General features: G+C 38.9%; 1 protein-coding gene across 1 annotated transcript; it reads right to left on the bottom strand.

Annotated features, from left to right (window-relative positions):
- Positions 1 to 296: 296 nt before the first annotated feature.
- On the bottom strand, positions 297 to 23,450 carry LRIF1 (ligand dependent nuclear receptor interacting factor 1). Its single transcript, XM_027856684.1, has 4 exons — positions 22,998 to 23,450; positions 4,857 to 6,345; positions 3,370 to 3,624; positions 297 to 812 (listed from the first exon to the last, which is right to left on the bottom strand). Exons 1-4 carry the CDS (start codon positions 23,063 to 23,065, stop codon positions 345 to 347), a joined length of 2,280 nt encoding a protein of 759 aa, XP_027712485.1. The 5' UTR covers positions 23,066 to 23,450; the 3' UTR covers positions 297 to 344.
- Positions 23,451 to 23,894: the final 444 nt, after the last annotated feature.

The raw sequence follows: 23,894 nt of genomic DNA, 5'->3' as shown, positions 1-23,894 counted from the left end.
AACTGTTGGAAAATTACTATCCAAAAGACACAACATGACAACTGTACAAGCTTAGAGTTGGAAAGTTCAAATTAAAATTATAAAAAAGTATCAAATTTTCCATTACAAAAAAGAAATCACATCTAAGACAAATTTGAGATATTCCAAGTTAGAACTACTTAGAACAAACAGTTCTACTTCAGTCTCTTTTATCCCTTTTAAACACATTCAATAACTCAGTGACAAAAACAATGCTTTAGATTCAAAAAAGCTTTCAGATTATCTATACATTTAAATAATTTATACAAAACGACAAGGAGGAAATAAACACTTCATTAAGATCTTTTCAAGTCAACAGCTACGTTTTAACTTTGTTGCATCTTTTTACGAATTTCTTCAAGAGCTGCTTCTCTTTCTTTCAGTAGCTGCTTAAGTCTTTTAATTTTTTCATCTCGTATAGTTTCATCCAATTCTGGCAATGTGGTAGGGAAACTATCATCAATATAACAATCTTGACTATCTGGAGGCTCCTGTTCAAAAGAAACGGAGGCTGGACTATCTGTACCTCTGTCGAGGCCATCTTGAGCATGTAGTTCTAGCTCAGGAGAGTTCTCTTCACTGGACTTCGTGCAATCAATGAGGTTATTATTATTACTCTGTGGCAATAAAGCTGAATCAGGTGAAATACTGTTAAGAATCTGAGGACTGGTGTAATCAGTTCCTGTGTCCATAGATGGGTTCACATCATTCCCCAATTTCTTCCTCTTGGTGCTGTCCACTTTCAAAACAGTTTTTGCTTTTCTTTTCTTCTCCAAGTCCTGTTGTAATGTAAGCTAAATCCCAAAAGAAAACAAAAATGGTATTACTTACATCATGTTAACAGTTTAACACAGCTGACAGTAGGGAAAAATATTTTGTATTAATCAAATGAATATTTGTTGTTTCCTCCCAAAAGAATGTAAAGTCCTTCAGCAAAGGGATTATTTCTTTTTTGTCTACGTATGCCTAACAGAACACCTAGCATAGGAAGCACTTAATAAATGCTTATTAAATTGACTTGAATTTTATCAGTCTGCCATGTGCTCACCTTGTTACTACCTATGTCAGATTATGGTATGCAGAGGGCATAACGCCTTCCACTTCCCCCGCCTCCCCACAAATCTTTTTTATTTCTTTCCTTTTCCTGTTTACTTTTTTAATAGCAGGAACAGAAAAGACTATTATCCATTTTAATGTATAGTAACACAATAGATAAGCTACAGTCTATTGATATTCTTAGACAGTAATTATTTAGTCTATATTTTCATAATAAACTCAAATGACTGTGACCAAAACAAAGCAATGGTGTTTGCTAAAAAATTTTATGAATTAATTTAATTTCGTCCTCTTCTATGGATGGGAATAGCATGAAGAAAAGCAGAGGGAGGAGAAATGAAAGTGAGAATGTGAAGAATTGTCTCATCCTCAATAAGCAGTAAAATAACTTGACAGGTCATAATGATCATTTCTCTTCCTCCCCCAGCACTCATGTGGAACGTATCTGGATCACTGGGAGCTGGGTTCACTCTGGGATACTCTGCTCCTAAGCAGAGCAGAAAATTGAATATATAACCTTACACATTTCCCTTGAAATGCTAAAGACAGGTCTTTGATGCCAAGGTCAGATTATTTCATTTTCTGGGTATGTCCTCTGATATTTATCTGACAGATGTACTTTAGACCTAAAGAAAGCAATGATTAGAAACTCAAGAGTCTGGAGGGATCAAGAAACCACTCTACAACATGATCCCAATAAGTGGTCATCCAAGTTCTAGTTAAAATTGATAGTGACTGGGCCCCCATGACCTCCTGAAACAGCCCACTTTACTTTGAGACAGCTATGCCTAAAAGCTTTTTCTTATTGAATCAAAATCTATTACTTTCATCTCCTAGTTCCACTCTCAGAAGCTAATCGAAAGAAGTGTAATTCCCATTCCATAAAAGTCCTTCAAGCCAATTATCATTCTCCTGTTAAGTTTTTTTCTTCTTGAAACTAACTTTCTGAGTTCCTCCATCCAATCTTTGTTTGATACGATTTCTAGTCTCCTAATTCTCCTGACCCTACTCTGCTGAATGTGCTCTGGTTGGTCCATTTACTTCCTGGAACGAAGCACCCAGAAGTGTACATGCTACTCCAGGTGTAGTCTGACTGTGCCAGAGTCTGGTCAAACTATCATCTCCCTTGCCACCTATGGTTGCAGCCAGATCATATTTTCTTTCCTCATTACCATATCACACTGTTGATTTATTTTGGTGACTGTCCACTAAAGCGTCAAGTCTTTTCAGTGAACTGTTGTTCAGCTGCTTCTCCCCCAACTTGTATTTATGGAAGTCATTTCTTTTAAACTGACTATAAGATTTTACATTGAACTGTGAAATATTACCTTACTAAATCTGGCTCACACTTGCATGAACTGATGCAGAGTGAAAGGAATAAATCAGAAAAACAATCATACGATAATAACATGGTAAAAAAAAAAAATGACTTTCAAAGATGTAAGAACTCTGATTAATCCAATGACTAACTACAATTCCAGAGGACCAACTGATGAAGCAAACTGTTCATTTCCTGATCTAGAAGTGACAGATTCAGGGTGTAAAATGAGACAGATTATTTTGGGGACGACAAATTCAAGAATTTATTTTGCTTAGTTTTTATATTTGTTACAAGGGTTTTTCCTCTCCCTATCCCATGGGGCGAGGGCAGGGTAAGAGAGACTTAAGATGGAGAGAATATAAGTTTTTGTTAATAAAAATTTAAATAAAAATTAAAAATCAATGTAACTCAGAACTTTTTTGGAACCTCTCATTCAACTTATTAGTTATCCTTTCTAGTTTCATGTCATCTGCAAAGAATAACTGATATTTCTATAATACTTCCTAAAGCAGTGCACTCTACTTTTAGATAGCTATGATTGTTAGAAAGCTTATCCTTATTGAGCCAAAAATCTTTTTTAGGTCCTAAAAGTTTTACTGAGGGAGGCTGCTGAATTTGCTGCCACAAAAAATTTAAGTATAAGATGAACACCTATTTATACAAACAATTTTAGATACAATTCACCCTGGAGACAGGAATGGTCTAGGTGACCTCTGGGTGTCTCTTTAAGCTTTATGATTAAAAAAAAAAGCACTAAGGTACAGTATCACATACATTAAAAGACTACATGTACTACATTCTTCTAAAAAATTAATTTGGGATATGTATGTCCATTTCTTGTGACAAGTATTTAAAAACACAAGCAAGAACTTTCTGATTATTTTTTCCTAAGAGCTGAAATCTTAAGAATATTAAAAGAACAAATTTGTGTTCCTTTTTTGGGACCTACAAAGAACATTTTAAAATTCGTTTACCTCCTGGTTCTCTTCCTCTTTCCCTGATGTTAGATCCACAATAATCTTTGACTCTTTGGAAGAAACACTGTTTGTCAAACTGCTAGGAGAATATAAACTTGTGGAGTCCAACAGAGGAATTCGGGTGAGGCGCACTCTCAAATCTTTTGTGATACCAAAATTCTTTCTTAATTCAGCATACTCCCTCCGACGTGATTCCTTTCGACTTCTGCTTTGAGTATGTGTCTCCAATACAAACGCCATCTCACCCTGGTTCTAAAATCAGAGGGAGAATACAACATATGAACAATGCTGTAAATTACTCAAGCTGTTTCAACAGACCTGCAATTAAGTGATTACCTCATCTTACATAAAAGAGAACAGCATGCTTTAAAATCCTAAATGGCTAGGCGAGGTAGAGGAAATCCTTGCACTACCACCCACATTCTGAAAATTGAATTCCACAGTGTGAAACTTAAAAGGTCCCCTGCAATTTCTCATTTAATTATATTTTTACTAGTCTGACTTGATTCTACACCAAAAAAGTAACAAGTAATTACTACCACTACTGTTACTACTACTACAGATGAAATTAAAAAGTAAGTGAATGACAAAGTTAAGAAATATTAAATTAATTCATCACTGTCAGGAAATTAAAATATCTAGAAAAGCTGACCTGCTTAACCAGCCTAGCAAGTAACAATCAGAACCTGGCTGTCTACTTCCCCAGCCATTCAACAACTTCTATTACAGAAGAGAAAAACAGAAAATCAAAGAAAGTACCAAAAATGTTATGTATATGAATGGTTGTGTTCATGAGTGCTGAGCTTAAAGGAAGACAGGGAAAGGTGTTCAGAGGAGAAAATATGAAAAGTTAGGGGATTTGCCTAACTAGCACTAGCAGTAGTGAGCCACTTAATTCACACATCCCTGGATATCTATCTATCCATAGAACCAACCAGTGACTTAAGGACTGAGGAATTGACTGGCCCAGCAGAGATTAATGAGAAAAGAGTAGCTAACTGCCTCCTTCTACTGACTGATTTAAGAAATCAATACAATATCTTTTTCTCAAAAAAACACAATCTAAGATAAAAGTAATTCTAAACATACAATGATAATAATTTCTAATGTTAAAATCAGAGTTATGGTTAAAATATAAAATACCTAATTATGCTTTGAATAAGCAATGTCAATCCTAAGCTCTTCCAGACCAAAGTGCCTGTACTTATTTTTAGGACTCAGTAAAAGTGATTCCATTGCAAGGTTCTGCATGGACTTGTCAATTACACTCTCCTCTCCCAGTTCCCTCAGGTTATTTGCATGCTTCAACCCCAGTGGTTGCTACAAAATACATTTCATAAATTTCAAAATCAGTACTTCATCCAGTGTTTCTGTAGAGGGAGAAAAAGGCAACATGGATGACAATCATTGCCCTATGGAGAAAAAAAATTCGATACGCATGCAAAGAAATATACTAGACATATGCTTGGCTTGGGAAGATTTACCTTTGGTTCTTGATCTGCGTAAACACAGTGTTTTGATGTAATAGTTGTATCATCAGAAGAATCTTTCGTGTGGCTGACACTTGTTTCTTTTTTGGCATTTTGCGCTGAACTGACCACATTTGGTAAGTTTAGTTTTATGTGCATGGTCTTACACTGCTCTAGACAGAGGGGTTGCTTATGTGAACTTTGGGCAGAAAGAGAAGTACACTCCACTTTATTATTCTTCTCCAGACTCGGCCCAGAAGCAAGTTGTGTATCCGAAATCAATTTTGTCTCCTTGGGGGAAGCAGTCTTATTTTTTGCCAAAACAATATTTACAACCTCATTTGTGATTTTTGTGACTGAGTTGGAATTAGGTATTTGTGATATGTCTTTTCTTGATGATGCATCAGGAGCAGCAGAATTCTGTTGATCAGTTTGAGATGGCAAAACTTCTGACCCCTTCTTAGCCAGCAGATAGACTTTCCCATTAAACATAACCAAAGCATTATCTTTAATGGGAGTAATTTTTGCTTGAGTTCCACTAGAAGTGCCTGAACATAATGAAGGCATAGCAAGAGAACTAGTTTCAACATTCTTCATATCCATCAATGTTTTTAAGATTTTTGAAGCCATGTTGTTTGAAGACTTGACAGGAACAAGACAAGGCGAACACTGTGGATTTTCTCGTACAACCCATTTCATTGGCGTATCTCGAGATTGCTGGCCTTCATTATTAGATACATCTGTAGCAGGATTTTTCACTGGTGTTTGTGAAGTGTTTAGAACCATGGGCTTTGCAGCTTCTGTAGCATTTGCAGGTTTGGGACAAATATTTTTAAAGGTCTTAGAAACTACAGATTTTACTGTGTTTACTGGAGACACATAAATAACAGTTGGTACCTTTGAAGCTTCTGCTGTTCCTGAGGTGTTTGTAGCTGCAGCTGCAAGTATCTTCTGCTGAATTGGAGGTGGCAAAGACGATGCTGGTACAGATTTTACTTCAGCATTGGCTGGAATCTGTAAATGGTGCCCATATGGTAATACAGGAGACTTCACAGTCACTGGGAGGTTCTTAGTATTTACTAACATGTATGCTGTGTCACCTTGAGTAGTTGAGGGAGAAACAGCAATTTTTTGCAAGGCCAGTTTTTCACCTTTCATAGCACTATTCTGAGCTGTTGAAGCTGAAGGCAAACTTTCTTTCCCCACAGAGGCTACTCTAACATTTTCAGATTTATCAACTGCTCTTGAAAGGAAATAATTTCCAGAATTGGTTGTCTGAAAAACAGGAAACTGAATGGAGGCAGTTGTAGGAGTGCTAGCAAGTTGAGTCTGAATAGTAACATGAACTGGATTTGATATATTCCCCTTTGAAGTATCAGATGTGACTGAAGATTGAACTAGTGGCATAAGGTTTCCAGAAGAATTAGGAATTGGAAGCAATTTCAGAAGATTTTTTCCATCCAGGCCAGTTGTCTGAACTACTTGGTACATGCAGCCTGCAATACTTAAAAAAAAAAATTACATAAAAATGAATACAAGGCGCTACAAAGTACATGTTTCTATTTTTAAAAAACCAGAAGCATTTGCAAATATGATCTTTGAAAGCAATGATTTCTTCATTCATTCCTGTGATTTTTAGCTCTCAAGTTAATAAAGCAAAAGAAAATTTGACCACTTATATAAAACACAATTTTTATTCTTCAAATAAAAGCAATAACCAGCTGATAAAGTCAGTTCCGATTCAAAACTTGTATGTGATCTAAAAAAGGGAATGAAATCTTAATATTTTAGAGAGAGACACATTTGTACCCAACATCGTCTTCGGGAGAAACGTCCATTTCCCCACTTACACTACCTCTTCCCCACATTATTTCCCTCTTATTTCTCCAAAACTTGCTTCCTCATCTATTGTGGTAGCTCTCATTTTCTTTTCTCACTGCTTCTTTCTCATTTATTCCAGAAACATTTATTAAGTGCCTACTACATACAAAGACCTGTGAACTAGATGATTTCTTTGCTTTCTCCCATTCCCATTGGAACTGACTCCTGATCCTTCATCTACCAAGTCATCTCCTTTCTGATCCATGGGTTACACCAATTATTTTCCTTTGGTCCTTAGCAACTATAGACTACAAATGCTGGGATAGCTTTCTTGTCTGATTACCAATTGCCTCAAAGCTCTTAAGGTTTGGCACCTTCCTCACTACCCCACCCCTGATTCCAAATGATTTTATTAGGTGTTTCAAAGAAATAAAATGCACTTCATTATTCCTATCTTCACTTTATCTATCCATCTACCTATCTACAGCAGCACCCACCCCTGCTAATTGAGTTTCAAAGATTTTTCAGAATTGGAAGGGACCTCAAAAGCCACTGAACGTAAATGATAAAGGAAGAATCCCTACAACAACATAATCTCAATACTTGGAGACCTTTCAAGACAAATCATTCCACTTCTGGACAGCTGTAATTGCTAGCTTTTTCCTGACATCAAATCTAAATTTGTCTCTCTGAAATTTGCAGCCATTTCTTCTGCCCTTTGAGATCAAGCAGAACTCATGGAAATAGAGAAAGTTGAATATTTTTTAAAATGCCATTTTTTTTCACAATTTTCCAATCTAGAAAAGCCCTTATTAGATTCAAAATGTTAAAAGTTAGGAAAGCTGTGTTGCATTCTTGTATTCGAAGGAATACATAATTTTTCATGTTGAAATGCTGCCATCTTCTGTTGTCTGTAAAAATTCAGTACTGCAACTTGTGGAGTTAGAATATTCACATACAGCTAAAAGATAAAAGGGTCACTTAAATACTATTAAAGGGTATTTCAAAGTTGCTTGCAAATAAGCTATAAGACCCAGCTGAGCATAGAAAAGGTATTGAAAGACTGATAAAGATTAAATAGAAAAAAATACAACCTTTTTGTAATTATAACGTATCTTGAAAGGACAATATGATCATCTCATACAACTTTTTAAGAAAAAAACCATAAGCTCAATGAGTCAGCAGTATGACGTAGTAGCCAAAAAAGCTAATGCAATTCTGGGTTGCATTAAAAGGGGCACAGCTTCCAGGAATGGGGAATTAATAATCCAACTACACTCAGCTTTTGTCAGAATTTATCTGGGGTATTTTGCTCAGTTCTGGGTGTCATGGTTTAAAGACGACATTAACAAACTAAAGTATGCTCAGAGATGGGCCTTGAATCTATAACATAAAAGAATTAGCTGAAGGAACTAGACATATTTGGTTGGAAGTAAAGACTCAGGGGATCCATGAAAGCTGTCTTCTAAGAGCTGCCTACAAGTATTTGAAAGTCTGTCAGGTAGTTTTTTTGTTTCGTTTGCCTGAACCAAGAGCAATGGGTAAAAGTTGCAAAGAAGCAAATATGGGCTAGATGTCAGGAAAACTTTCTAAAACTCTGAGCTGTCAGAACTTGAATGGCTCGGAAAAGAGATTACATGACCACTTGTTGGGCAGAGGGGATTCCTTTAATGTATGGGATACCTGCTATGGTCTCTTCCAACTCTCAAGTCCGATATTCTGTGATAAGAGGCTGTTTTGTGTAACCTCCACTGAAGTCCCTTTCTGATTCCTTCTTATAGTCTGGAAGCGGCTACTGTTTCTTGAAAAAACTGCCGGTGGAGTATCAATTCCCGGCAAGTCCTATCCAGTTGGAAAAGCTTCAGAGTGAGAGCACGCATGGACTGTATGTTTGTTGTTCTAGGACCAGTCTAGCTAGGCTTGAAGGCATTATCACAAAAGAAGCCACAGGGTGATCAATTATTTTCATTACAGAAACTCTAGAAGATCATCTAAAAGGGTTATAATTAGCATCAGTACAGGCCACATCCACACCAATGAAATGACAAATCCTTAAAATACTAAAAAAGGATTTTATATCTAAAGCACTAGGACAGACATTCAGGAAGACAAAGACTTTCCAGAATCAACACATTAAAGAATTAAGTAACAATGTGAGGCAGGGTACAACTAAATAGAAAAATGAACAATAAGGATTGAATCTCCTTTTTACTACTTACTACTACAAATTTCACTGTTCAACTTTTAAAGCCCTTCACAATCTGGATCCAGTGACAATACCACCTATACCACTAAATACCATCTGAATCTAAGTCACTGAAGTCAAGATCATACATAAATCATGAACACTAGAAGGGACTTGAGAGGCCATCAAATCCAATCCCCTCATTTTACACTTTTCCAGGCTTTACACACACTACATTACAATTTCACTGGCCTACCTGCTTTCCCCTGCATTCAACATTCCTCATATCACAACTTTACACCTTTCTCTGGACTGAAGCTCATGACTGGACTATATTCCCTCCTTATTTCTCCACTGAGACACTCCAAACCTCCATTTAAGCTGAGAGTTCAGTTCAGACATCTCCTCCTTTCTCACCTGGCTATGCTACTTTGGAACTTCCCTGATGGACATCTCCACCATGCTCCAGGAATGCTCCACCATGCTCCAATCCCAATACTGGGAATAACCTCATCAGCTTGCAAGATTTCATCAGCCTTGGGACTCTACCTTATCCCCACCCTCTGCCTCTCTGATTGGAGGATGAGGCCATGATTACCAAACTTCCATTTAAGTAATCTGTATTTGGTAGTTGATGAGTGATGGAGTATACCTAATGAGGGTCAATAAATATGTTTTCCTGTAGTTTTGAAAAATATTAGCATCTGCATTTATATGCATTAAATTTCACTTCATTAGATTTACTCCATCATTCTAACCTGTCAAGATGTCCTTGGATGCTAACTGTATCATCAAAAACAATAGCTATATTGTCTATTCCTTTCATTGAAGTCAATGAATACATCAACCCATAGGATCATTGAATTATAGATCTGAGCACTAGCACAGACCTGAGAGGCCATCAAATCCAAACCCTTCATTTGATTCTTTAGATCTAGTGATTCAACCAAATCTACCTAATCACAGAACCCCTGGCTCACATCTCTAAATCTGTCCAATTATTTTATCAAATATGTTGCTGAAATCTAGATATTGTATCCATGTATCCCCTTATCTACCTGTCAACTAACAACACTGAGAGTGAGAGAGAGAGAGGGAGAGAGGGGGGGAGAGAGAGAGAGAGAGAGAGAGAGAGAGAGAGAGAGAGAGAGAGAGAGAGAGAGAGAGAGAATGGTAAAGCTGGCATGATTATTACAACAGGTCACATCTGACTAGCCTTATTCCCTTAGACAATCTTAGGTGCTTTTAATAATAGGTTAGTATCTTGCAGGAAGAAGTTAGTACACCCATCACATTCTTCCCTAATGAGATCAAATATGTAGTGCTATGTTCAGTTATGGGTGCCAGACTTTAGGAATGGCATGGACAAGCTGGAGCATTTCCAGAGGGAGGTGACCAGGATAATGAGAAGACTGCTATATGAATATCCAGTCAAAAATACTGGATATATTTTAAAATGAAAAGACTAAGGGGAGCCAAGAAAGCCGTCTTCAAGTAGATGAAGGCTATTACGTGAAAAGGAATTAGACTTCTTATACTCAGAGCAAAGAAAGGCCCTTATAAGGCACTACTGTAAGAAAAATCTACTCTATTAATTATGATAAGTTGTCACCCAGCTTTTGCTTGAAGGTTTATCATATGGTTACAAGGTCACAAACCTGAGTGAACAGAAAGATGGAAGTATCCTCACCAGAAAAAGGGAACTTTGGAAGATGGGTGGATTGGGGCCCAGGGAGGAGTGAAGGAGGGAAACATGAAAACACAAGTTCTGTTTTGGACAAGCTGGAACAACTAGTACAAAAAGTCCAAAAAGCTTGGATGATATAGGCCTGGTACGGAAACTGGGGTCGGATATACAGATTTGGGACACAGTGGATAGAGCTCTGACTTGGAGTCAGGAGAACCTGAGTTCAAATAAGACCTCAGACACATAACACTTACCAGCTGTGTGACTCTGGGCAAGTCACTTAACCCCAACTGCCTCATCAAAAAAAAAAAAAAAAAGAGAGAGAGATAAGGAAGGAGGGTGAAAAGTGGCTTGAACTTATGCATCAATACCTATTTCAAGAGATTAAGAGATACAGAAATCAATGAATTCAATTAAGACCCTTCAATTTAAGTCAAGACAAAGAGGCAGAACAGCATAATGAAGAGTCAGGCCTACTTGGTGCAAGTCCCTGCTCTGACACAAATTATGTGCCCTGAGTAAGTTACTTAACCTCTCAGTGCCCCTAAGCCACTTGTTCAACTCAAGTTAATGATCTGCACTGAAAGAAGTTCCCCCATCAGAAAAACCCTGCTGGCTTCCTTCGCCTTCCCACTCCAGGTAGGGCCTAGCCCAAGACTTTCTCCAGTGCTGGACTGCCTTATGGTCAACTCTTCTTCCTTCTTCTGTTCCCAGGGCCTTTTCCAGGACGAGCAAGGCCTTCTGACCATTATCCCAAACCTCTGTATACATACTCTCTGCTGTGTGGTGGCCTTCCTTAGGGCACCCAAGATACAATATCTCCATTGGCCAAGAGAATGAACCTCAGAGGAGGTCGCTGAACAGTCTAATCTTCTATCGTCTTCACTGAACTTCTCTCCAACCACTGATACTCTTTCTGGACTCACTGCTCAGTTCCTTATAACTACTTCATCCCAGTGATCTTAAACCCCATTCCACATTCTTGACTTGACACTCCCTCACATCTACCCAACTCTACTCCCCTCAATGTCCTAAAACTCCAGGTCTGCCTGTACCTTCCTTCCACTGTGTGCTCTGAAATGCATGCTTCATAAATGACAACATGCTTTCAACTTAAACTTCATTCTTTTTCACTCCTTCCATCTTCTAACCTTCACTGAGACACGGTTCCCACCTGACTACCTTCATAAAATCTCTTGTATGTATTTTCTTCTCTGCACTCAAACAATCACAACTCTAGTTCAGGCCCTCATCGCCTCTCACATGGACTATGGTAACAGCCTTCTAATTGGTTTCCTTACTTTAATAAGTCTCTTTGAACTCCAATCTGTCTTTTACCTAGCTACCAAGGTGATGTTTATAAAGTATAGGTCTGGCCATCAATCTTATACTCAATGAACTCCAGTGACTACCTATTACCACCAGGTTTAAATAAAAATGCCTCTGCTTAGCGTCAAAAACTCTTTATAACTCAGTCCTTGACTACTTTTTCAGTTTTCTTACACATTACTCCTCTCCACGTACTCTGCAATCCAACTAAAATGGCCTATATGTAGGACCTCAAATATACCACTACATCTCCCATCTCCAGTCAAACAATCAATAAGCATTTATTAAGCATCTGCTATGTGGTAGGCCAGGGTTGGGGACCCTGTGGCTTCAAGGCCATATGTGGCCTTCTAGGTCCTAGAGTGCAGCCTTTTGACTGAGTCCAAGTTTTACAGAACAAATCCTTTTATTAAGGAGATTTGTTCTATGAAGTTTGGATTCAGTCAAAGGGCCTCACTTGAGGACCTAGAGGGCCACATCTGATCTCAAGGCCTCAGATGCCCCACCCCTCTGCTAGGCACTATACTAAGCACTGATTGTGCATTGGTTGTCTCCGTGTTTGGAGTGCTTTTACCACTTACCTTCACCACATAATTTCAGCTCAAATCTTACTTTCTGCAGGAAACCTGTCTAGCCCCTTCCCCCTACTTCCTGCAACTGCTAATGCCAGGTCTTTTTAGAATACCATCATCAGCTCTATACACATTCTTTATGTACGTTGTCTTCTTCAGTAGAATACATGCTCCTTGATGGCAGGGACAGTGTTTTTTATTTTCTTCGTGTACCTAGCAATTTGTAGAGTGCCTGGCACATTGTAAGTGCTAAATAAATGTTGCCTAATCCAGAAATCTTTGGCTCCCCCAACTCAAAAACACTGTTACTCAGTGACTTCAAAGCAAAAGTAGAAATAGCTGAGGACAGTGAAAAATATTTTGGAAAATATGAATCAGGAATAATGAATGAAAGAGGACAGATCTGTAGGCTACATTGAAGGCTAACAGCTATACATAATGAATATTTTCTTTAAGAAAAGAATCAGGTGTTGGACATGGTAAGTACTAAATAATATCATAAAAAATGAAGCTATATTTTAATACATAGCTGTTTATACAGTCAGAATACCAATTTGTGAGAATCAACATCTGTACAAATTTGTAAGAATAAAAAAGAGCCATAGTATACAAGGAAAATGTCCAGGCCAGACTTATCTTGATTCTTCTCCAGGGTCCACACTGGACTCACAAGACTATCTGTACCATGCCACCTCACCCTGGAAGTTCCCTCCATCCCTAGACTCTCACACTGGAAGTATACTCTGCCCCTTCCTCTCACTGGCTAGTTCCTCCCAGAACCTCCATTTTAAAGAAAGCACCCAGGCTAAACATGTCTTTATTCCTGTCCTGATTCCACTACCAACTCTGGATTTTGTCTACCAAACCCCAAACTGTGTACTTTTCCCACACCATTTTTCAGCTTTTTATTTATTATCTGTCCCCTATTTGAATGTAAGCTCCTTAACAGAAGGGATGATCTTTCTTTCTATCTGTAGTTGTACTCCCAGCACTCAGGATTAAGTGCTTAATAAATGCTTGGTGACTGTATTTGAAGTCACTGAGAACAAAAAGAAAAAAAAGGGGATACAACTGAGAGCAACAACAGACACCAATTATAATAATAACATAAGTTCAACAAATATAAATCATTATAACAAAGAAACCAAAATTTTTAAAAGTATCTAAGTTGGGAAATACTTGACTTATGTAGGGAAATGTATACCAGGGCAATATGAAAGCATAACTTAAGCTAATTTGAAAAAAAAAATCTTATGAAGAAGCATAGTCAAAGGTTATGAGCAATACTGCCTCATAAAACAGAGAAGCAGTGAAGAGTAAAACCAGTTTTTAAAAGTGTGGCAAGTATGTAAAATCATCTGAAAAGTATTTAAAAATGAAACTGCAAGGAGGAAAACAAATTTCAAAATGATGGAAAATATTTTCAAAGATTTTTATAGCAAATTCTTTTCACCATCAAGGAAAGTAGAACTATCACATTGATAATCTAATATCACAGTCCTGTACATGTTTATAGATGAGGTAGAAATAGCACTAAAAAGAACCAAGAAGAGAAAAGTAGCTAGATTAGAACAGTATAGAAAATGGAGATGCGTGGTTGGGGTGACAACTGTCAAGACACTGAGGATTTAATTCACAAAGTATCTTTTGGAAGGGAAAATACCAGAGGTGGGGGGAAAAATCTCCGACTTTAATATCAAAAAAGATGATAAAGAAAAATAACATTAATAATTCTATCTTCAGGTCTATCCTACTTTAACATTCATATAAAATTTTTATGACCTTAATAGGTGACAGGTTTTGCAAACAATATTCCACTTCGCTCATTTGTGGTTGAACAGAACCACAAAAAAATACAAGGGAAATAATTTTTTAAAAAAGTCAGAAGGAAGGGGGCCTACTTGTATTAGATCTGAAATTATACTACAAAGCAGTAATCAGAATAAGTATTTGTTACAGACCAAAAGAAGAGAGGTCAAAAAATAAACAGAAGCAAATGAACATGGTAGCCTAGTGTTCAATAAACAAAGACCCCAGCTACTTGGGTAAGGCTTCACTATTAAACAGTAACTACTGAGATAACTGGAAATCAGTTAGGCAACAAATGTTTAGATAGACACCTCATACTATATACAAAGGTAAGTTCCAACTGAATGTATCATAAGCAAATTCAAAGAATAAGGAAGGTAATACTTTTTGCAACTATGAGTGGTGAAACAGTTTAAGACCAAATAAGGTATGGGGAAGATGAAAGAAGAAAAATGGACAATTTTGATGGTGTAAAATTTTATCTTTTGCACAAATAAAATCAATGCAGCTAAAACTAAAAATTACCTAGGGAAAAAAATTTGCAGCAAATTTCTCAGATGAACCTGATATCCAATATAGGGAATTGATACAAATTTATAAGAGCAAGAGCCCTTCACTGATAGATAAAGTACATACATGAGGAAGTAGCTCTCAAAGGAAGATTTCCAACTATAAAATAACTGTAAAAAATGTTCTGAATCATTCATAATCAGAGAATTGCAAATTAAACAACTCAAATATCACCTTCTAGATGAAGTCTTTCATCGTCCACCTAATTAGTACCTTCCCTCCCCCCAAAATGATACTGTGTTTACTTTGTAAATACATCTATGTGTGTATATACATACACACAAATACATATCCTATGTTCTTTCTCACAACAGAATGTAAACTATTTAAGAATTAGGATTTTTTCATTTTTGCTTATAATCCCAAGTCTTAATACAGTGTCTAGCACATAAGGGGTCATCCTAGATTCCTCACTATCTTGTTGCCAAGGACTATTAATTTTACCTTTGCAACATCTCTTGAATTCAAACCTTTCTCTCCTCTGACACTGCCCCACCCTGGTGCAGTCCCTCCCTCATCATCTCACAGCTGTACTATTTCAATAGCCTGCTTGGGGGTAGAGAGGAGGTTGGTGTCTGCCTCCCTCAAGCATATCCCCACTCCAATCCATCCTCCATTGGACCACTAAGGTGATTTTCGTAAAGCACAGGTCCAACCATGTCAACCCCTACTCAATAAATCCAGTGGCTTTATATTGCTTCCAGAAGCAAATACCAAATGCTCTGTAACCTAGCCCCCTCCGACCTTTCTTGTTTACTTACATCTTATTCCCTGATACATACTCTTTGATCCAGTGACATGGCCTCCTGGCTGTTTCACAAGCAAGATACTCCAACCCCTGGCTCCAGGTATTTTTCTCCTGCTGTCCCCCAGAACACTCTCCCTCCTCTGCTGCGACTACTGATCTCCCTGGCTTCCTCTAAGTCCCAACGAAAATCCTACCTTCTACAGGAAGCCTTCCCTAACCTCTCTTGACTCCAGTGTTTTCTCTTGTTATTATTTCCTATTTATCACGTACATAGAGTGTTCTGTATACAACTTTGGGAATTAAATCCTCAGTGTCTTGACAGTTGTCACCCCAACCACACATCTCCATTTTCTATACTGTTCTAATCTAGCTACTTTTCTCTTCTTGGTTCTTTTTAGTGCTATTTCTACTTCATCCAAACTACTTGGAAGCTGCAAAGGCCCTGATAAGGTGGACAGCATCCACACCCTTCTCAGCCCACAGAAAGCACTCTTGTAACTGGGCGACTACAGTAATCTCTTAATGAGTCTCTGAGCCGCTAGGGTTTTCCCTCAAACTCACCAAACCATCTAATATTGCCACTAACAGATGAATCAGCTTTAAGCATCATTTTAAAGTCCTTAGGTTAGCATTTAAGGCCCTCCACAATCTAGTCCCCAACTCCCTTTCCAACCTCATCTCTATCCCAACTATTGTTATTTCTCTACATGAATCACCTGCTCTGGCCAATACATACTGAAGTCAGTTCTGCTTACCTAGAATGTTTCCCCTCAATCCCTCCAGTCAACTCCTATAGAACTTACTGGCTGACACAAGAATGTGATTCTTAGAGCATGTCACATTCCAATATTTTATCTCTTTCCTTAATAGCATCAGAAATCAAACTAGACTACAAAGAAGTAATCCGGTACTGCTTGAGAAATAGAGGTGTTAACCAGTGGAACAGATTAGGCCTATGACAAAAAGAAGCACAATATCCCAGTGTTGATAAACTCAAAAATTCCACCTACTGGGACAATGACTCATTACTTGAGAGAAACTGTTAGCAAAACTGGAAAGGAGTCTATCAGAAACTAGGCATAAAACCAACATCTCACACTATATATCTCAAGATAAATTCCAAATGGATACATGACTTAGACATGAAAGATAACATCATAAACAAATTAGAGGTGAAAGGAAAAAATTAACTGTGAAACCCATGGATAAGAGAAGAATTCATAACCAAACAAGAGGTTCACATGAGGTAAAATGGACAATTTCAATTACATAAAAAGTTCTTGCACAAATAAAACCAATGAAGCTAAAATTAAAAGAGAACCAGTTAATGGTGGGGGTTTTTTTGGGGGGGGGGAGGAAAAATTGGCAGCAAATTTCCCTGAAAAAGGTCTAATTTCTAAAATGCAAAGGGAACTGATTCATATTTATATAAGAGCCATCACCTAATCAATAAAGGATCTGAAAAGGCAGTTCTCAGAGGAGGAAATCTAAGCTATCAATAGCCATATAAAAATGCTCTAAATCACTACTAATTAGAGAAATGCAAATTGAAAACAATTTCATGGTCCACTTCACACCTGTAAGATAAGATGACAGGGATGGATGGATTCAGAGAAACCTGATGAAAAATGAAGTTAGTAGAAACAAGAGAAAAACTTATAAAAAACAGCAACATTGAAAGGAAATAATAATACAGGAAACAAACGTCAAGTGCCTATTATGTGCCAGGGACTATTCTCAAAACAACTCTGGGAGATAGGTATTATTATTCCTATTTTACAGGTGAGGAAACTGAGGTTAAATGACCTGTCCAAAGCCACAGAGCAAGTATTTAAGAACACTGATCAACACCATAACCAACTATGTTTCCAGATAAACCATGATATGCTACTCATCTCCTGATGAAGAGGTGAGAAACTAAGAGTGCAGATTGGAATATATATTTTTGGATATGTCCAATGCAGGAATGTTTTTTGCTTGAATATCCACGTAACCAGGCTCATTTTTCTTTTTCTCTCAAAGTAGGGGGCGATAGGAAGGAGAGAAGTGAATTTTCTTGAAAACAATTCAATAAAATATATTTTATCTATCTTTTTATGTGCATATTCTCACTCTTCCACTAAAAAGTAAACCCCTTGAGAGCAAGAATTCCATTTTATGCCATTTCATATTTACAGGTCCTACCCTAGTACTTTCATAAGGCAAGAGTCGGGTCTATACTGCTTTCTCCCAACAGCACTCTACGCTTTGAGTTAACAACGAAAATGGGCCATCACAAAGACTGACATTAAAAAGACTGAACGATTTCTGTCTGGTACTTCATTGCTCTCCCTCCTGCAATCTGCTTCTTTTCCAGCAATTCTACTGATGTTCCAACCTCAAAAGGACACCAACAACAAGCTATGGTTACATCCAAAGCCTTTCCTTCATTCTTTTTCCTGGATCATGGCTACATTTGGATACCAGTAACCACTTCTACTACTTGGAATCTCCCATGTTTCAAATATACCACACAATCCGAGTTCTCCTACCTCAGCATATATTCTATTTGCTTCAGTGATTCCAAACACCCCTCAGTTTTAACTCTTAGAATCATTAACCCACTAAAAGAGAATACCTCACAAATTATCAAGTCCAATGCTAGAAATTTCAAATAAGGACAGAGAAGGCAAGAAATACTAATTGAATTGCCAAGTCATACAGTTCACTGCACAGGCAACATTAAGAACCCACGTTTCCTTTTTCCTAGTCCAATAATCTTTCCATTATACCAAATATGCTACTCCAAAGATATCATTATTTTCTTTATGAAGTGATATTGTAGCCCATGAGGTCCTTGGGACAACATGCAGTGTTTTCAACACTATCTTGTTCAAGTACAGTTGCTGGAGATGCTAAAACAAAGTAACAGTTCCTGACCTTGAGGAACTTATGGATAAACAAATAGAAGATGATTTGAAAAGGGAAACAGAACAGCAGGAAAGATCAGGAAAGGTTTCCCAGAGAAGATGATATCTGAGATGAGACTTTAAGGAAACTCTAATGTGTCTAAGAGGCAGAAATGAGGAAGGAATGTTATTCTAGGCATGGGTGAAGAGCGGATACAAAAATTCTGAGGTGGGACATGGAATGCTGTCTCTGGAACAAGTAGGCTAGATTAGCTGGAATAAAAAGAGAATGATGTGAAATAAGCATGGAAACTAGCATCAAATTAGTGTGACCATAGGCAAGTCATTTAACCTGTGTCTCAGTTTCCTTATCTGTAAGATGAGTAGGTTAGACTAGATGACCAGAGTCCCTTCAAGCTCTAAAAGACATACTCATATAAGAGCTTGTTTTATCTTCAAGGCAATCTAAGGTGCCATCCCCAACCATCCCAGTGTACACCAGTTCTCTCAACTCTAAACCTCCTAAGACTTTGTCTATTTAATTCACAGAAAATCAAAGAATTCTTAAAATTGAAAAGAGAGACATAGGTCACATAATGGCTGCATCTTACTCAGCTTGACTGTTTTCCAGATCTTTCATTGTGATCTCCTGTGATCCCAACACACATCCCTTGACATCAGGGACTGTAAATTTTAATTCTTTTGTAGTGGGCCCCAGGAGCTAACAGAGCAGAAAGTCAATAATGCTGGTTCAGCTGAATACTACCACAGCAGCAGTTCCAGAGAACCATTAGAATTATGTTATTAGTGTTATTGCTTTTAAGATTCTTAAAATGTCTTTACTGATGACTCAAATTTTAAAAAAATTATTTATATATTGACTTAGAGGTTTCATTCATTTGTCTCATATTAAGTGTCTCTCACTACTATCCACAAGACTGGAAGCCCCATACAGTACAGAAACTAAATTTGTTATTATTTGTATAGAGGCTAATACTACCATATACAATTTCTTTAACAAATATTTATTTTAAATGATAGTGTTGAAATTCAAGTTGTACACACTTTTGGAGCTCCAAATATATCATACATGTGCCTTCTAAAAGGCACAATTCTCCTTAATTGTGATAGTTTTTAGTTTCAATCACTGCAAAAAGCCAATGTTCATTTTCTTCTCCATTTCAGTGTTCCCTGCAGAGGTGTAAAATAGTTTCTGCCACTAAGCATGCAAACATTTACTTACTCTATTAGCTAGAGTAAAAAGTGAACTTTGACTTCCTGATGATGGGCTGAGAAGAATCTTAAAAATGAAAGTGAAACACAGAACACCAAGATATGTGATAAACAGAATCGAATATATACTTCCTCAAATAAACATAAACCTCAAAACCATGGAAGGAGAATGGAACTTAAAGATCATTTATTCCAATCTCTCCCAATTACAGTGCATGAAGCCTTTTAACACTTGTAAAACACAATTTAAAAAACAAAGACTTAAAACACAAAGACTAATTGCTCTCAAAATCATTGTTTGTCTCACATGATGTCTTATACTGATAGCAGCCAAGAGCATCAACAGTTGAAATTCACTCAGTACAAATCCCAAGGCTCATAATTCACCCTTTTTAATAAAGGTTTTCACTTTTTAAAAAGGCTACACTTAATTTATTCCAAATATACTTCAAAACCTTACATTACTCAGCTTCTTCCTAACACTTTCCAAATTTATACATAAGCTAAACAAACCTCGCTAACATTGGCACCACCTCATTTCAACCAAAAAACGGTATCAAGAAAAGATGGAGAGTCTGATAAAGTCCTTTCAGGAAACCTGGATTTGTAACTTTAGGTCAAGTCACTGACCTGTCATTTTTTTAAACTAATAAATAAGTGGAAAATGGGTTCATACATGAAAAGGCTAATAATTATAAAAAGAGACAGACATGTAACTTGATGAATTTTATTTGGATATGTGATTTATCTTCCTTTCTTACCATAACTGTTACAAAATAGAATAGTTAAGAGCTTGCCAAAGCTACTAAAAATAAAAGATAAATGGCTCCAAAATGATGTCAGATCATGCCCCCAAAATCTAGTCTTAGTCTAAGCTTCATAGCATCATAACTTAGCATGACAGTCATCTGGATAAGGAAAAGAAAACTTATAAATTAAAAACAAAGCCCCAAATCCTTGTGGCAATGAAAATACTGGATAGGTAAGAGTAAAATGGAACAGTAATAAACAGAGAGATACATGCAAGAAAACCTGATTACATTTGGCAAAATGTTGAACTTTTTTTTTTTGTTACAAATCCTAAATACATTTAACAAAAAGGAAAAGCATGGAACAATTGAAATAGGTCAACAAATTAAATTCTTTTCCTCTATCATATTATTAACACAAAACATAGTTTAAAAATTTATAATGCAACAAAAGAAAAATAAGAGTAAAAGGAACATATTCTATTTTTAAAAGAATACTGTTTTAGGTAGATACAAAAAAATAATCCTTATTCATCAAAAAAACTCATTTTCTCTTTAGTATGGCATTTAATGTTTCTCATTTCCTATTTTCTCATCAGGCTTAAAATTTATACATATAAGAACATTCATTCAGGAAATATGCATATGAAAAGTACTATGCTAGGCTTTATAGGGAATATTAAAGCAGGTCATAAACCAAAGCTTAGTTTCTGCTCTCTCACACAATCTGAGGCAGGTGGGGGGCGCCAGAGTCCACAGAGAACTGGCCCTGGAATATGGTCTCATACACTTGTGACCCTGGACAAGTCATTTAAACTTGTTTGTCTCAGTTTCCTCAACTGCAAAATAGGCATGATGGTAACACCTACTTAGGACATAGTAGGTACTATGTAAATACTAATTCTCTTCCCTACCCTCTTAACAGCAGAAACTGTAAATCCCTCTATTGTGCTATCCTCCCAAGGTCATACTATAAGACAATGTCCAATTCCTGGCTACTCTCTAAACATATCCAGATGAGGGTTCTCTTCCATTAAAGAGAACCTAAGACCAAGAAAGTGATCACCAGCTTTCTTCCTTCCTCCATTAGTCTATCCTTGAAAAGGTCTTATTTTGCAAGGGAGGCAAAGAGAGACGACATTGGTTGGATCTTCCATTCAAATTCCCTATGAGGTATGAATCTTCTTCTACCATTTCAAGACTCTGGGCAGCTTGACTTTTTTTATTTTAATCACTTCTGTGTCATCTTTCTGGAGTGATGCCTCTTCAATAATTTTCTCAGTTGATGGAGCTTGGCAGTACAATGGACAAAGCCCTGGGCCAAGAGTCAGGAAGACCTGAATTCAAATCTAGCCTCAGACTAACTGGGTGACCCTGGGTAAGTTACTGTCTGCCTCAGTTTCCTCAACTGTAAAATGGGGCTTATAAGAGCCTACCTCCCAGGGTTGTTGTAAGGATCAAATGAAATATTTGGAAAGGCCCTAGAACTCAATTAGTGTTTTTCCTTTCTTCCATTAATTGTTGTGGACACCTTTTCCATGGTACCACACATAAATTTTAGCAATCTCCACTAATAATTCCTTGCTTGCAATCAGGTTGTTTCTTTAGATCAGGTGACAACTTACCTTATATGCTAAGTAAATTGTGTGGTGGAGCTGGTTAAGCATCATTTGGGAAAAAAAAATGTTTCTTCACACAAATGTTCTTAAGAAAGAACAGTGGACTTGGTGTCAGAAAGCAAGAAAGATTTGGGTCTCATCCTGGCTGGATCAAGTATGAACCTCTACAAGGCGGCTTCCACATCAGTACAACCGAGGTAATACTTGCTACTCATCTCAACGCGGTAAACCATCAATTTTGGGGAGCACGCCATTATTTCTGGCATCCCAATCTGCCTTCTTTGCTTCGGCTCTTCTTCCTCCATTCCTCACCACACTCCGCGGCCACTGGCCCATCGAGTTAACTCAATGCCAACCTCACCTGGACCTCGGCCTACCTGGAGTTCCTCAGCATCCCCACCTCTGATTGGCCTAGGAGACTGAGCCGGGAGGAAGGGTTCTCCAATCTCAACTCTCCGATCCCTGACTTAAGCCCTCCCACCTCATTAGCATCCCTCCGCGGGGCGGGCTCTCACTGGGGACACCTCGCTCGGCCCTGGGTGGGGCCGGGCGACACCTTCTTCTCTTTCCGCAGGGGCGAGCCCTCGGCGCTAGCCCTCGGCGCTCGCTTCCTTCCCCAAGGGGGCAGCGCCACGCAGTGCCCCAAGCCCTCGCCGGCTGCGGGCTCACGAAGCTCTGCAGGCCGGGCCCGCCTTCGGCGGGGCTCCCACGACTGCTGCCGCCGGATCTTCGAGAAGCCTGCGCCGGATACGCGCGCCGCCACGCAGCGCCATCGGCCATGTTGGCCGTCCTCTCGGAGCTCCTCGCAGGCGACGGTCCCGCGAGGGCGGGGGGCGGCGGGGACTCCACGGTGGGGAGCCTCGGCGCGGGGAGGACGGGATGCCCCGGGGAAGGGCCGCGGCCCAGGCCCGAAGACGGGCGGGGAGGCGAAGAAGAGGGTACTTACCATGGCGGGGCAGCGCTGCCTGAAACGTCCTCGGGGGGTTTCAGGACGACTCTCGGCAGGTTGGACATGCTAGGAATGGGGAAGGGGCGAAAGGCGGGGACCCGGGGAGGGGGCGCGGAGACAAGACGGAGCGCGAGCTCCCGGGGATTCGGCACAGGGGCCGAGATCAAGGGCGGGAGCCGTCGCAGCGCTGGTGGGGGTGCCAGTTCCCGTGTCCTGGAGCGAGGGACCCTCTAGGGCGACCTTGGTCAGTGCTCCCGGGAAGTGGACGTGAGCTGTATGAAACCCCGCCCAAGGCCTCACTGAGAAGAATAAAAGCTCCGGGAGGGTGGGGTTGTGGCGTAAGCCCCGGATGTCGGAATTGGCTAGGGAAGTAGCGGGGCGGAGCTTCCGCAGACCAGCCGCAGTAGTGCGAGTCGCACAGTAGGGGCGGCAGGGGGCGACCGGTTGATTGTGGCCGGAAGGGAGGGGCTGAGCTTTGAGGGGAAGTGGGGAAGGTGGTGACTAGGTGACCCAGCCCTCTCGACCACGCCCACCGAGGGAATAAGACATAGCGAAGCTTGGCCAGCCACTTCCGGACTTCCGGAATCGTCATATCCTGAAGTGATGGCGGCTTCTTGGCTTGAGCTCCGGCCTTCCATGTTCAGCCAATCGCCGGTTATTTCCGCTCCCTCTCCTTCCGGATCAATCAACAATGGCAAAAGAAAATTCTCAAGGAGGCATTGTAAATTAGAAACGGTTCCGGGTCTCCCAACAGTTTCCGCTACAGTTCCGGGTCTACAACAGCTTCCGCTTTGGTTTCTGCTTCTTCCCTTCGAGCATTCCTTTGATGTACTCCCTGAGGTTGATGTCCCTGGAGCTATGATAGGTTTCCGCCCATCAAATTGGCTCATTTTG

Source organism: Vombatus ursinus, unplaced genomic scaffold (genome assembly GCF_900497805.2).
Source record: "Vombatus ursinus unplaced genomic scaffold, bare-nosed wombat genome assembly UNPS02011613.1, whole genome shotgun sequence".
Taxonomy (NCBI): Eukaryota; Metazoa; Chordata; class Mammalia; order Diprotodontia; family Vombatidae; genus Vombatus; species Vombatus ursinus.
Note: the sequence above shows the minus strand (reverse complement) of the source record. Positions and strands in the feature narration are given on the sequence as shown.